Source organism: Pavona decussata, unplaced genomic scaffold, assembly GCF_977016875.1.
Source record: "Pavona decussata unplaced genomic scaffold, jaPavDecu1.1 SCAFFOLD_53, whole genome shotgun sequence".
Classification (NCBI taxonomy): domain Eukaryota; kingdom Metazoa; phylum Cnidaria; class Anthozoa; order Scleractinia; family Agariciidae; genus Pavona; species Pavona decussata.
The window spans coordinates 3,958,734-3,973,107 of record NW_028145475.1 but is presented as its reverse complement, the minus strand read 5'-3'; the positions used below and the strand labels follow the sequence as shown (position 1 = coordinate 3,973,107).

Here is a 14,374-nt window from a genome sequence, read left to right as displayed (position 1 = left end):
CATGCCGCATGTTATGAAGACAGAGTGTCAAGTAGTTGAAGAAGACTTAAAGTCAGTTGATGTCTCTCTGAAAGAAGAACTGAACAAGTTCTGGGACTATAATACTCTGGGAGTGAAGAATAGAGAAAAAGAATTCTATGAAGATTATCTTACCAAAGTAAAGTTCAATGGTAGCCGTTATGAAGTTTCTCTTCCCTTTAAGGAAGAACACCCTACAATTCCAGACAACTACTTGGTAGCACAGAAACACCTCAGCTCCTCATTAGCAAGATTGAAGTCCACGCCTGACATACTACAACAGTATGATGACGTCATCAAGGACCAACTGAACTCTGGTGTTGTAGAATTGGTTGACAAGAGTCGTGATCAAGAAGTCATACCAGGAACTGTGCATTACATTCCTCATAAGGAAGTCTTGAAGGAAGACAGAACCACTACCAAACTAGGAGTAGTGTATGATGCTAGCGCTAAATCTCAGAATGAACCAAGTCTAAATGACTGTCTGCTCCCTGGTCCAGCCTTAACACCATTGATCTTTGACATTCTCCTACAATTTCGTCTCCACAGAGTTGCATTGATTGGTGACTTGGAGAAAGCGTTTTTAAATGTTAAAGTGAATCCTGAACAGAGAAATTTGTTAAGGTTCTTGTGGATAAGTGACATCAGTTCCTTGAATCTCGAAGTCATTATCCTTAGATTCACACGGCTAGTGTTTGGCCTTGTCTGTTCACCGTTCATTTTGATTGTAACCCTGAGAAATCACTTAAGCAAGTATGAGAACATTGATCCAGACTTTGTGAACACTGTTGTAAGAGCTTTGTATGTGGATGGCTTTGCATCTGGAAAGGATTCATCAAAGGACTGCTTCGAACTTTACAGAAAATTGAAGTTGCGATTCAGAGAAGGAGGTTTCAACATGCGAAAATGGGCATCGAACAGCGAAGAGCTTAATCAGTTGATTGAGACGGAGGAAGCTAACCTGTCATCATCAACTCAGACACCTTCGGAAGCCATTCCTTCTGTGACAAAGTCTAGTGTTCTCGAAGAAGACCTTGTCAAAGTGATGGGAGTTCCATGGGATAGGATAGAGGACAGCTCCAAGTTCGATCTTACAACCTTTGCTACGCAAGCATTGGATGGAACTCTGACAAAGCAGAAACTGTTGAGCATCACTGCTCGATTTTATGATCCATTAGGCTTGCTGTCACCAGTTATGTTGCCCTTGAAGTGTATGTTTCAAGAGATATGTCAGCTCAAGACTGGCTGGGATGAGGCCCTGCCAGAAAAACTCTGTTTAAAGTGGAAAGAAGTAGTAGAAGACATGTTGAGAGTTTCAGTGATTAGTGTACCTCGCTGTGTCCTAGCTGGGATAGAAGCAGAAGATGTCAAGTCTATTCAACTACACGGTTTTGCAGACGCGAGTAAGACTGCTTATGGTGCAAACATATACATTCGGGTGACAACCTCTAATGTCAGCTATTCCAGCTGTTAGCCTCTAAAACTAGGGTGGCACCCTTGAAGGGAGAGACAATTCCTAGATTGGAATTGATGGCAGCATTGACTCTAGCAAACCTGATGACGGCTGTGTACAAGGCATTGGCTTGTACCATCAAGATTGATTCTGTGTTCAATTGGATTGATTCTCAGATTGTATGGTGGTGGATTAATGGAGAGTCAAAACAATTCAAGCAGTTTGTGTCGAATCGAGTAACAAAGATTCGAAGTCTGTTGAGTAAAAAACATTGGAGATATTGCCCTTCTGCACTTAACCCAAGTGACATTGCCTCGCGAGGAGCCAAGAGTCCCGATCTTGTTTCCAATGATCTATGGTGGAAAGAGGCACCATTTCTAGAGAAGGAGGAGGATCAATGGCCAAGCCCACCTAATTTTCCTGTTAGTGAAGGCACCCTCTCAGAAGAAACTACAAAGAAATTGAAGAAAGAAGATGCAGATGGAATCTCACAAGTAATGACCGTATTGGTTCAAGCCCCTGAAAACATCTCTGAAGTCGTCTAACCAGAGAGATTTAGCAGTCTCAGTAAGCTTATCAGAGTAACTGCCCTTGTATTGAAGTTCATCAGACGGATTAAAAGAGTTCCAGAAATGCATTCAAATGTTAGTTCACAGGAAATGAATGTCGCAAAAATTCTCTGGTACAAAGACGTTCAAGGGAAACTTGATGAAAGGGAGAGATCAAGTTCGACTTGGGAACAGTTAGGAGTCTTTAAAGATGAAGATGGAGTATTGAGATGCAAGGGAAGGATTCAGAATTCTTCACTCCCATACTCAGCCAAGTTTCCAATCCTGTTACCGAGAAAGCAGAAGATATGTTTTTAACTGTAGTTGACAAACATGCCCCAATTGTCACGCGCCGGGTGCGCGGGAAGTCATTGCCGTGGCTAACACCCGAAATAAAGAACCTGATGCGAGAGAGAGAATACCAACACAAAAAGGCCATCAAAACAAACAACGAGGTTCACTGGAGCAGATAGAAAAGATTGCGTAATGCAGTAAATCTGAAACTCCGCAAAGAGAAAAACAAATATTACTCCACTCGCCTCTCTGATGAACAGGACTCGAAAGAAATGTGGAAAACACTCAGCCAGATCCTGCCAAGGAAATCAAAAACTACAAATGAAACTGAGAACCTCTCAGCAACAAACTTTAATAAGTTCTTTACAACCATTGCTGGTAGTTTATGTAAGCATTTTTCTCACACCCCGATACCTAGAGTATTTACACCTAGAGTAGACCGGGATTTTACTCTAAAGGATGTAAGCCCAACGTTTGTCAAACAGGAACTGTGCAAGCTAAAATCATCAAAAGCCACCGGTCTCGATGGAATCACTGCTAGGGTTCTAAAGGACGCAGCACCCGAAATAGCCAAACCGATTGCGTATCTCATAAATCTAACAATCTTGACGGGTATTATCCCTCAGGAATGGAAGGAGGCCAAAGTGACGCCCATTTTCAAGTCCGGGGAAAAAGATGATCTAAACAACTACCGCCCGATCTCCGTGCTTCCACTTATCTCAAAGATAATGGAACGTACGGTTCAAGTACAACTGGTCTCCTTCCTAACTACAAACAATGTCCTATCAGAACATCAGTCAGGCTTCAGAAAACAACATTCTACACAAACTGCTGTTACGTATCTTACAGACTTCATTCTGGAACGCATGGACAAACAGGAAATGACAGGGGCTGTATTTATTAACCTAAAAAAGGCCTTCGACCTCGTCGATCACAAGTGCCTTCTCCATAAATTAGAACACTGTGGAGTTCGAGGCCCAAGCTATAACTGGTTCCTGGATTATCTCTGCACCCGCTCACAGAGAGTAAAATTTGGGAAAGAACTATCATCTAGCCTTTCCTTGGATTATGATGTACCTCAGGGTTCACTATCAGGCCCCTTACTCTTTGTGCTTTACATCAACGACCTCCCACAGTGCTTACTGCGATCCACTATCAGCATGTATGCAGATGATACCGTCATATATACCACTGGCTCGGAGTCAGACTGCATCATGACGGAAATCCAAGGAGACCTCCAAAGAGTTGAACAGTGGATGAAAAACAGCAAGCTTGTTCTAAATCTCACGAAGACCAAATGTATGCTCTTTGGTACTAAACAGAAACTCTTTTAAGACCCAGCTTCATGGCAGGGACATCGAAAGGGTGAGAAATTTTTGCTACCTAGGGGTCACCCTTAAACGAATGCCTCTCATGGAAAGAGCATGTTAGTAAAGTGTTTACCAAGGTTAACAAACGCTTGGGTCTACTCGGCCGCATCCGATCATGTTTAACGCTTAAGGCAGCGAAATGCGTATACAACTGTCTCGTGTTACCAGTCCTGTGCTACACCGACACGGTCTGGGGTGAATTGTCTGTTGAGTGCAAGAGTAGATTACAGCGCCTACAAAATCGAGCTGCACGTATAATTGTCAGACGAGATAACACCAGCGAAGCTCTCAAGACACTAGGATGGCCTAACTTAGAAACTATCAGGAAAAGGAACAAATCTATCTTAGTCTTCAAATGTCTTAATGATTTAGTGCCTCAGTATCTTTCTGATTATTTTAATAGAAACCACAGTTTCCATAGTTACAATACACGTCGGCGTGAAGACATTCATCCTTCAAGACCCAAACTTAGCCTCGGGAAGAGAACTTTTAGATACTCCGGAGCGATTTTATTTAATTCGTTACCTGAAACATACAAACGGGCAGCGTCCTTGGAGGCTTTTAAGCGACTAATGATGAAACACGTTTTTGCATAGATTTTTTTCTTAGTGTGCAAATGTTTTTATTTATTTTTTCTATCCTATGATATTTTAACCCAAAAGTGTTTGAGTCATATATATTGTAATTTTTTTCTCATACCATAATAATAATTATTTTAGGTGTATACAGGGCCCCTCAGGATAACAGCCCCGTAGCTGATTGGGCCACCCTGTCTAAATAAAGTTCACTTACTTACTTACTAGTTCACAAAATTAGTAATTGCACAAAGTCATAAAAACGTGAAACACAATGGGGTTAGAGAAACTCTCACTGAAACTCGGTCACAGTTCTGGATAATCAAAGGACGACAAGCTGTCAAGGATGTACTCTCTAAGTGCATTACATGTAAGAAGATACAAGGGAGAGCTTTCAGTAGCCCACCTTCTCCGCCATTACCTTCAATTTGAGTCTCAGATGATCTGGCCTTCTCCAAAGTTGGTGTAGACTTTGGAGAACCCCTTTATGTTAAGAATATCTACCAGTCCAAGGGAGACATGTTCAAGTGTTACATTGCTCAGTTTACATGTGCAAGTACCAGAGCAGTGCACCTTGAACTCACACCGGATTTGACCGCCACGTCATTTCTAAGAGTGCTTCAACGTCTCTTTGGAAGACGAGGGATACCCAACCTGTTCATCTCAGATAACGGGAAAACTTTCAAAGATTCAGAAGTTTAGAAGTTCGTTCTTAACAAGAACATTGACTGGAATTTTAATGTGCCCACTGCGAGCTGGTGGGGCGGGTTTTTCGAAATCTGCGTCAAACTTGTGAAAAGGTGTCCTGAAGAAAGTACTAGGAAATGCAAAGCTTAGTTATGAAAAACTGGAATCAGCCCTGATTGAAACTGAAGGAGTGTTAAATTCCAGGCCGTTAACCTACGTTTACAATGAGTTGTCAGAAGCTCCACTAACACCTTCTCATCTCGTAATTGGTCGAGCACTCTAGCCCGAGGGGAACAATATTTGGAGAGTCTCCTCACCCACTTCAGAAATCGTTGGAGGAAAGAATACTTGACTGGCATCAGAGAGTATCAGAAACTTAAAGGAGAACCGAGAAGAACGATTCAAATTGGTGACCTTGTGCACGTATATGCAGACAAAACACCTAGACAGCAGTTGAGAATGGGGAAAGTAGAGAAGCTGTTGCGAGGAAGAGACGACGTTGTTCGCTCCGCTGAAGTGGCGACAGTAGACAAATCTCTACGCAGGATTCGCATCAAGCGTCCAATTCAGAAGCTCTATCCTCTTGAAGTTAATGTGTTTGATGAAGGAGCAGCTGATATGGGAGCTGTCCAGTGTGACAGAGCGAGGAACATTTGTGTAGTCAGAGATGAAGATATTCCAGTTGTGGTTACTGCGTCTTAACTTTCAGATTAAAACTTTGAACATTGGACTGAGTTTAAAGAGTTATCTTTACAGTTTCGCCTGATGATTGACCCCGTCAATCAGGGGGGAGTGTGTTGAGAACGAGTAGGAACTGGAACTAGTCAAATTCGCACGTGATCATTTATAATCAGATTTCTCGGAGAGATTCTTATTTTGAATGTGACTCTCGAGGGAACTCTGGAACTATTACTTCTAAATGTAGCGGAATTTATCTTGTACGTCGTGAGTAGCGGAATTCTCTCTCAAGGAATGTTATCATGTAATCGTCGAGTTTATCAAGCATTTAAGAGGTTGGTCAAATACAACAAACACCATACAGCAGCTAATGTGTATGTTGCGTTTGTTTGACTGATTAAAACTTAAAGTGAACAGGAACGCTGCAAAAAATGGTCAGATTACAGCTGAAGTTAAATCATCACTTTGATTACTGCAAAACGACGAATGTAGCCTAACCACTTTGCTATGTCGGTTAATTTCCGAGAAAAACCGGAATATAAATTAAAGCGAGATGGAATCCCGCTAAACAGACAGTTTTTCTTGCCCCCACTGAAAACTGATATTATTTTTTTTTTTTCTTTGTAATTATCCCGATTAATACGAACACCAGGTAAGATCTCGAGGAAAATGTAAGGACAACAAACCACTGAGTTTTCTCCGAAACAAGTGAATCAACGAACCCCCCAAAGCGGACAGTAAACATCGTTTGACAGACGCCAAATATTATGTTGGCACACCTACATTTATCATGATCCATTCGGGTATGTATAGTTTGCAACTTGAACATGTCAGATGATTACCAAAACAAAGTTGCAGAACAATCTTTCCGAGGAACTTCATGAGGCCGCTCGAAGACGTGTAAAGCTTATAAGGAACGCAGTTCAAAGCCTAGATACCTCGCTATAAACATGCAAACTGGAGCGAACTTCACAATTTCTTAGTAACAGAAAAATGCATTCCTTACTCTGACCATCCTGTTCCTTCCAAGAAAGCCCGAGGTAGTTGTAGGACTGTCGTGCGTTCACGTTCTCCACAGAGCCTTACATGTGGTCATTTGACGTTTTTGTTTTGCAGAGGACGGTATAGAAATGTACCAAAATGTAAAACGAACGCGCAGAGCGATTGTTTTTGCTTATTAAACCTATTGTTTTGCGGCGTTGCCGTTGCCGTCGCCGTTGCTTAAGCTCCTTATTTCTCCGTTGTGAAAACGATTGCTTTGCAGGCTAGCCCTGCCCTGATGCAACGTTCTACTCAATTTAAGGGGGGGGGGGGGGGGGCGTTTCAACTCAACTATTTTTGCAGTGCGATAGCTAGTAAATTCGAGGAATAACTGAAATTCCATTCCCTAAAACGTTCTGCAAGTTAAAGTTAAAGGGTACAAAACAATCTGGAAACATAGGGACGACATTTTAGTATTTTGCTGAGATGGTTTCGTTGGGTGCCCCTGATATATCAAACCAAAGACTTCAATTCGTGTGACACACTTTTACTACAAACGCTTAGATGTAAACTATAAACAACAACTCAATATGAGGTTTTTTTTTTACTAATGTCAGTGTCAATTGAAACAAACAATTATGTTCTACCGCTTACTCATCGTTTTACTCGAACGCTATTCTCTAAGATGGTGACCAATAAGACTAAGCCATGATGGGTTTTCATCCGGTCAGAGACAGCAACCCTCCAGAGCCACCTAGTGACAACAAATTGCCCACAAACGAGAAAAAGCGACCAATAGTATTGGTGGCCTTATTATATATGTAACGGGGAAACGTTTGCCGTACGCATCGACCATATATTACACCATATACATCTTCCTCGAAGACATATTCCCAGTCTCCATCACCGGCCTTGATGACAAAATCTCTGCCCACTATGGACAGGATGAAAGCAGCGTCCCTCATGTCAGCTTCATCTTCCTGAGCACCTGGTATGAATGACCTGGCAGCACGAAGAATTCTTCTTGTTGTTTCGATCGCCTTGTATTCTTCATAGGTGATTGCGTTGTCCTCGTAACGTCTCCAAGCGCTTCCTTCATTCCCGCATCGTCTGACTTCAACTTTTCCCATAGCTACTTTGCTGATTTCCCTTACCTTTTGATATTGCATCATAGTAATGCTGCAATGGATCAATAAATAAGAGATTATGTCTTTGCCCACCTATTTCTTTTTATTAAGATCTGTTCTCGTCTACAAATGCTCATGTACTGATGCCTTTCAGTAGTGTGCTCCTCATGCAAAATAAGATCTTCATTATCTCGCCCGTCAGGAGGCAAAAACTGGAAAACACCGCCAGTAGTCGAACGAGCCTATTGAAAAACTCCTGAGGAAAATCTAGGCAACCCTGTAAAGAATATCTCGATCAGAAGATAGCAAGCTAAGAGGACGCTCGGTAACTGAGGCTGGCTTAATTTCTAAGAAGAAAGACTTCACTATGATTTGCTGAACAACTGCGAACAAAGCCTTTTTGCTGTTTTTCAAAGTAACATATGTTCGTGTGTTTGGCTAGCCCTGGAACGGTTCGGTGTATAAACCACACAGCTACTGCGTATGCTGCGTTTCCGCTTTGATCGGGACTTAAACGACGATTGAAGTTTAACTACTCTGCTGTGTCGGTTTCCGGGAAAAATTGAATACATTAAAGAGTTAAAGACGGAAAATGGAATCCCGCTTTACAAGCAGTTGTTCTTGCCCCAACTGAAAACTGATATTAATATTTTGGCGTAGAGAACCAGTTTTCTTCGAAACAAATGATTGAAGAGCTTCCAAGGCTAACAGTAAACATCTGGAATTAAACAACGATTGAAGTTTAACTTAACTCTGATATGTCGGTTTCTGAGAAAAACCGAAATAGAAATTACAGGGCAAAGGAAGTCCTGCTTTTCTGTCAGTTTTTCTTGCCCCGAATGAAATTTGATAACATTTTTTCTCTCCCAACAGCCTGCTTCATACAAACACCAGTTAATAAGAACAATATAACGAAACAAATGATCGAAGAGTTCCCACAGACGACCGACGGTAAACGTCGTTTTACGGACGCTGGTTATCGGCAAACCAACACCAGCTTGTCAAGATTGTATGCCAGTCCGCAACCTGAACATATCAAATGAGTGCAAAAGCAAAGTTACAGAACGACATTTGGAGGAACTTTATGAGACCGATAGAAGGCGTGCAGGGCTTATAAGGAACGCAATTCAAAGCCTAGCACATGTAAGCGACCCTCGAACTTCACAATCTTTTAGTAACAGAGAAATGCATCCCTTACAGTGACCATCCTGTCCCTTCCAAGAAACCCCGAGGAAGTCGTAGGCTTTCGCTTTGAGTAACTAACTGGCTTGCTCTCGTTCGATCCCATGTTATGTAGCCAAGGAAGATCAACTACTAAAAAGGAAATTTGGTCGACAAAAATTCATTAATAATTCATTTATTCATTAATGCAGCCTCGCTCTCGACCTACGGCATTCACTTAATAAACAGGAAATTCCGGTACAACAGGGCCTGCTCTGGCCTAGCCTCCCACGCAGTCGTTTTTAGGGGATTTGTACTACCTCCGTTGTGGGGAGGAGGTAATACGAGTTTCCTAAAAACGACTGCGTGGAAAGCTAGCCCTGCCCAGTCTCACATTCAGTTGTCAATCAAAAAGATCAGAGCGTAAACAGCTGACACAATGCATGGGCCTTTTTCTAATGGGACGGTATTTTCCACTTCAAAGGGCCAGTAATCGTACGCGACCTCGACGGATGATTCTGTTCTTTTAAAGAATCGATAGAATTTTAAGTTCTTTTTCATAGTGTTAGACACAGAATTTTCGACCAACTATATTTTAGATTTAAAATACATGCAATAAATAGTATCGATGCGATTGCGGGTTTTTTACTAGGCTCGATTTCCGCCGCTTCCTCGGGTCCGGCTTTCCTCCCGGCTGGTAGTCATTCTTCTTTGTTTTCGACTCACCCGTCAACTGATCAATTGGAGAAGCACACTGCATTTTGTAAACAACGCCGATCAATGCTGGAATAGAAAGTGCCAGGTTGCGCGAGTTTTTAATCCGGAAATGAAATCCCCAGTGGAACAGAAAATTCCAGGTATTTCCAAATTTCCGGGAAGTAGGACAAGGTTGTCCAAATTTTTCGAAATGACCTTTTCGAAAATTGCCGTTCCATTTGATTCCGTAGCGGAGTTTCCGGAAATTTTGGTTGAATGGATCGCGCCCTATTAAATTCTTTTAGTTTTTGGAATAAACCCTGTTAGCCTAATAAAAAAAAAACCAAGCTCTTATTTTGCAGTGGGGTGATATTATGGGTCGGGGCAACTTGAGTCAACAAGTTGCCACGACTGAACGTTGTTGAAATTTGCATTTCACACCCAAAATGGGTGTTATAACGAAACGGCTTTTCAAGACTGTGCAATGTGCTTCGAAATTTGCAGGTAGCTTTTTGAGCAAACTGAAAAACCAGGCCAAAGTTCGTCATAAGACGGTCATGTTCCCAGTCCTTCATTTATTTTTTTTTAACGTTACTTCACTATAAAGAACGGAAATGATGGAGATACCAGAGACCTTTGTATCACGTTTCTGCGAAAAAAAAAAAAGTAAAAGAAAGCAGGAAAAACACTGGTACTCAAGAACTGTTGGGTATCCTGTTCACTAAACCCCAATGTTAAAGTAGCATGGGATAACTAGCGATGAAGTTCAGTGGTGTCGAACTCACCGACTGTTTTACACGGACAACGCAGTGGATTTACATGACAAGAACTAACATTCGATAGAGGGTTCTCGATCTGACATCCCCTTGTTCTTGGCGAAACGGGACAAACTGGAGACTGATTTCAAGGCTCCGAATTTCCTTAACAAGAACAAAGTCCGAATCAGGGAAAATACGGATCCTGACTTTCATTGGGCGCGTCACGTATTAGGGAGCACGCCACCTCCGAATATATTCGTTTACTTCACGAATACGGGAGCATATATCGCCGAAGAATTTCAGGACCGCGACACACGACTTTTCACGTTGTGAAGTATACTTACAACAACCACATTTTTCCGGGACACTTCAAAGTTCACAAGGTATACTGAAGACCATTATAATTATACTGAACTAGACTACTTCCTGAAACTCAAAATACAACAGTTTTCGCACTGCTAATGACAATTTTGAAGATTACAACGGCGGTTTCAGACTGAAGCAACACGCACTAGAACATAACTCAACTATTGTGTAGAATTAAATAGGAAAAGGCTGTTGCTTAAACCCATCCGATAACTGAATACAAAAGAACACATTCTTGAATGTCGCCTATGTAGAATAAAGACTACAACCACAAATTTGAATGTTTTAATATATCAGGGTTCATTTCGGTGGAGATATGTTCGGAAGGCCTTTAACGCCTCCGAAATTCGGTTTTAGTTATAAAGAAAATCTAAAGTTTTCTATGGAAAAATGTCAGCTCAAAATTTCGTAACACTAGTACTGGAAAAGTAATTCCTCCCGAGTATGTCGATAAGAATGCTAAAGAAAGGTCAGCTGGCATTTTCCTAAAGCCAACCGACAGCTAGTAAATAGTAAATTAGAGGACTGAAGAAGATTCCGTTCCCTCAATTTGTCTGCAAGTTAAATTTTCAGTAAAAGCATCTGTATTATTTGTGTTTCAAAGGGGAGAAAAATGATCTGGAAACACAGGGAAGGACATTAAAGCATATTGCTGAAATGGTTAGGTTAGTTGGGTGTCCCTGATATATCAAGCCGAAGACTTCGTGTGACACATAATATTGTTAAATGAAACTACATACGCTTCTACCGGCTAAACAGTTTGTGCTTTGTATGTGTAATAGTGCGTCATACTACGCTAAAGCCATAAATTTCCTCAAATCACTATATCATGGCTCTAATTAATATAAGAGGGTGAACAGCACAAACTTAACCTAGCTGAGTTTTCAATCGGTCAGGGCCGGAGGACCTTTAGAGCCACTTATTGGCAAATGCTTGGACACAAAGGAGAAAAGGCGATCAAAGGCATTCGTAGCCTTGTTATACATGTAACGTAACCAATGTTGCCGTACGCATCGACCATATATTACGCCATCTGCCTCTTCCTCGAAGACGTATTCCCAGTCTCCCTTCCCGGCCTTGATCACAAAATCTCTGCCCGGTATAGACAGGATGAAAGCAGCATTCTTCATGTCAGCTCCATCTTCCTGAGCATCTGGTATGAATGCCCTTGCAGCGCGAAGAATTTTTCTTGTTGTTTCAATCGACTCGTATTCTTCATAAGTGATTTCGTTGTCCTTGTAACGTCTCCCGGCTCTTCCTTCATTTCCACATCGACTGACTTCCTCTCGTCCAATAGCTACTTTGCTGATTTCTTCTAATTCTATCACATCAGAATAATGCTGCAATGGATCATTAAATAAGAAAAAATAATTTTTTCCCACCTCCTTCTTCTATTAAGATCTTTTCACTTCTTCATATGTTCATGGATGTCTTTCTTACTAGAACAGTGTGTGTTCCTCATGTAAATAAGATCTTCCTTATCTCGCACATTAAATTAGAGGATAGAAACTGCGGGAGAGCACCATTACTCGAACGAGCCTATCGCAAAATTCTAAAGGAAAATTTAGGCAACCCAGCATAAGGGATAATCCGATGAGAAGATGACGAGAAGACGCTTCGTAACTGAGGGTCACTTAATTTCGAGGAAGAAAGGCTTCCGTTTGCGAAAGCGCCACGCGGGGCTTTTTCAAGCACCGTTGCTTTTCAAAATAACATGTTTTGCGTTTGACCGCCTTAAAACAAATCGTTGCGACACGACACAGCTACTGTGTATGTTGCGTTTGCCGTTTGATTAAGACTTATAGTGAACAAGAACGCTGCAAAAATGGTCAGATTACAGCTGAAGTTATATCATCAGTTTGATTACTGCAAACGACGAATGTAGTTTAACTACTTTGCTATGTCGGTTAATTTCCGAGAAAAACCGGAATATAAATGAAAGCGATATGGAACCCGCTTTACAGACATTTTTTCTCACCCCTACTGAAAACTGATATTAATTTTTCGTCTTTAATTAGCCCGCTTAAAACTCCAGGTACGATTTCGAGGAAAATGCAAGGACAACAAACCACTTAGTTTTCTCCGAAACAAGTAAAACGACGAACCTCCGAAAGCTGGCAGTAAACATCGTTTGACGGACGCTAGTGATTGTACTGGCACACCTGATTTGTCATGGTCCGGCTAGAAAGTGTATAGTTTCCAACTGAACATATCAGATGATTGCTGAAACAAAGTTACAGAACAATCTTTCCGAGGAACTTTATGAGGTCGTTCGAAGGCGTGCAAGGTTTATAAGGAACCCAGTTCAAAGCCTAGTTGCTCCGCTATCGTAGTCGAAGGTTGTTACATGCAAACGAGCGAACTTCACAATTTTGTAGTAACAGAGTAATGCTTTCCTTACCCTGACCATCCTGTCCCTTCCAAGAAACCCCGAGGAAGTCGTAGGCCTCCGCTTCGAGTGACTAACTTGCTTGCTTTCGCTCGTTCCCATGTTATGTAGCCGAGCAAGATCAACTATTAAAAAGGAAATTTGGAGTTCGACAAAGCGGCCTCGCTCTCAGCGACATTGTGTTTGATATTATACAATTAACATGGTAAAACTTGCGTTTTGATTGGTGGAGCAGAGTTTGTGACTACATTACAGACGCAATGCGCGAGTGACGTCATTGAGTGCTGTGACCGGCGCAAGTCGAAAGAGTCTAGAGACTAGCCAGAGTCACTGTTTTGCAATTAACAAATCGGCGGCAATTTTCTACTCATACATTATAAAATAACGTCAAAAAATGGTCAAAACTCAAGGCGTTACACTGTCATGTATAGACCATAGAAAACTGCCGTCGATTTTTTTTATGAAAACATGGAAAAAATACAAACGGAAGTGGCTTAATGTTTTCGCACAAAAACGTGCGCGTGTTACATCTGATGTCAATTTTAACTCGTGGATATGCAATGCATAGGAACGAGTTTTAGTGAGGATTCTTATGCAGGTGTGTTACGTATCACTCACTCGTTAGCTCACTAATTACGCAAATGAACTACACCTCCTGGTTTTCGCTGCATTTCGTCGTTTGTTTGGTAACAAAGTCCAAAATGACATGTTTTCGGCCAAAGAACAACACCAAAAATTACACTTATTTATCGTCAATTTTTTGTCGAAATATTTTTTCGAAAACTAGAAGTCTACATTTACAGCAAACCTCAAGGTGAGACCTTGCTATCTAACTGAAAGCTTTCCTCTCAACGTTTTCCGCGGGCTATACTAAAGCCATTTTATCAGAGCCAGTCTTGCGTATCTCAAGTTGCCTTGTTCACGCGCGAAAAGAATTCTGGGTAATTCAGCAATAGTGCGAGCGTAGAACTCCTCTTCTTTGCATTTCATAGTGTCGAGCCACCCAGTACTACTACAACAAAATATCTAATCCATTGAAATTTTCACTACTCCAAACTCGCTTATATTGCCTTGGAAGGTTCTGGAATCTATCCGCAAAACGGCCAGAGAGACAACTTCACTCGTGGGCCTCCATGTCTGCTACACAGCATATTTGGCGACTCAGTCAACATGAAACAACCTCTCGGCTCTGCTTTCTTTCAGAGACCTGACTCTACCCTCATTCCTGCTCAATGATGTCAGACTGGGGGCTTCTGAAGAGGAAAATGGCTCG

At 41.6% G+C, this 14,374-nt stretch overlaps 2 protein-coding genes across 3 annotated transcripts in view; both read right to left on the bottom strand.

Annotated features, from left to right (window-relative positions):
• The window catches only part of LOC146480574 (uncharacterized), a 49,088-nt gene extending 40,007 nt beyond the window's left edge, over nucleotides 1-9,081 (bottom strand). The window contains exons 1-2 of one of the 2 annotated variants that reach the window (XM_085109807.1): nucleotides 8,930-9,051; nucleotides 7,136-7,783 (exon numbers count right to left, since the gene is read on the bottom strand). In XM_085109807.1, the coding sequence (XP_084965933.1) occupies nucleotides 7,324-7,776 (453 nt within the window). In that variant the 5' untranslated portion in view covers nucleotides 7,777-7,783; nucleotides 8,930-9,051 and the 3' untranslated portion in view covers nucleotides 7,136-7,323. Of the gene's footprint in view, nucleotides 1-7,135; nucleotides 7,784-8,929 lie in introns of those variants that run through there. The other variant, XM_085109805.1, reaches the window with a different exon arrangement.
• A 1,584-nt stretch (nucleotides 9,082-10,665) lies between these two features.
• Nucleotides 10,666-13,282, bottom strand: LOC146480573 (uncharacterized). The gene is made up of 2 exons (XM_085109341.1): nucleotides 13,114-13,282; nucleotides 10,666-12,052 (listed from the first exon to the last, which is right to left on the bottom strand). Exons 1-2 carry the CDS (start codon nucleotides 13,201-13,203, stop codon nucleotides 11,597-11,599), a joined length of 546 nt encoding a protein of 181 aa, XP_084965467.1. The 5' UTR covers nucleotides 13,204-13,282; the 3' UTR covers nucleotides 10,666-11,596.
• Nucleotides 13,283-14,374: the final 1,092 nt, after the last annotated feature.

Coding starts and splice junctions, on each gene's coding strand:
- LOC146480573 (XM_085109341.1), bottom strand. CDS start 13,203: ATGGGAACGAGCGAAAGCAAGCAAGTTAGTCACTCGAAGCGGAGGCCT. Junction 12,053..13,113: donor GAAGGGACAGGATGGTCAGG/GTAAGGAAAGCA, acceptor GATCCATTGCAG/CATTATTCTGATGTGATAGA.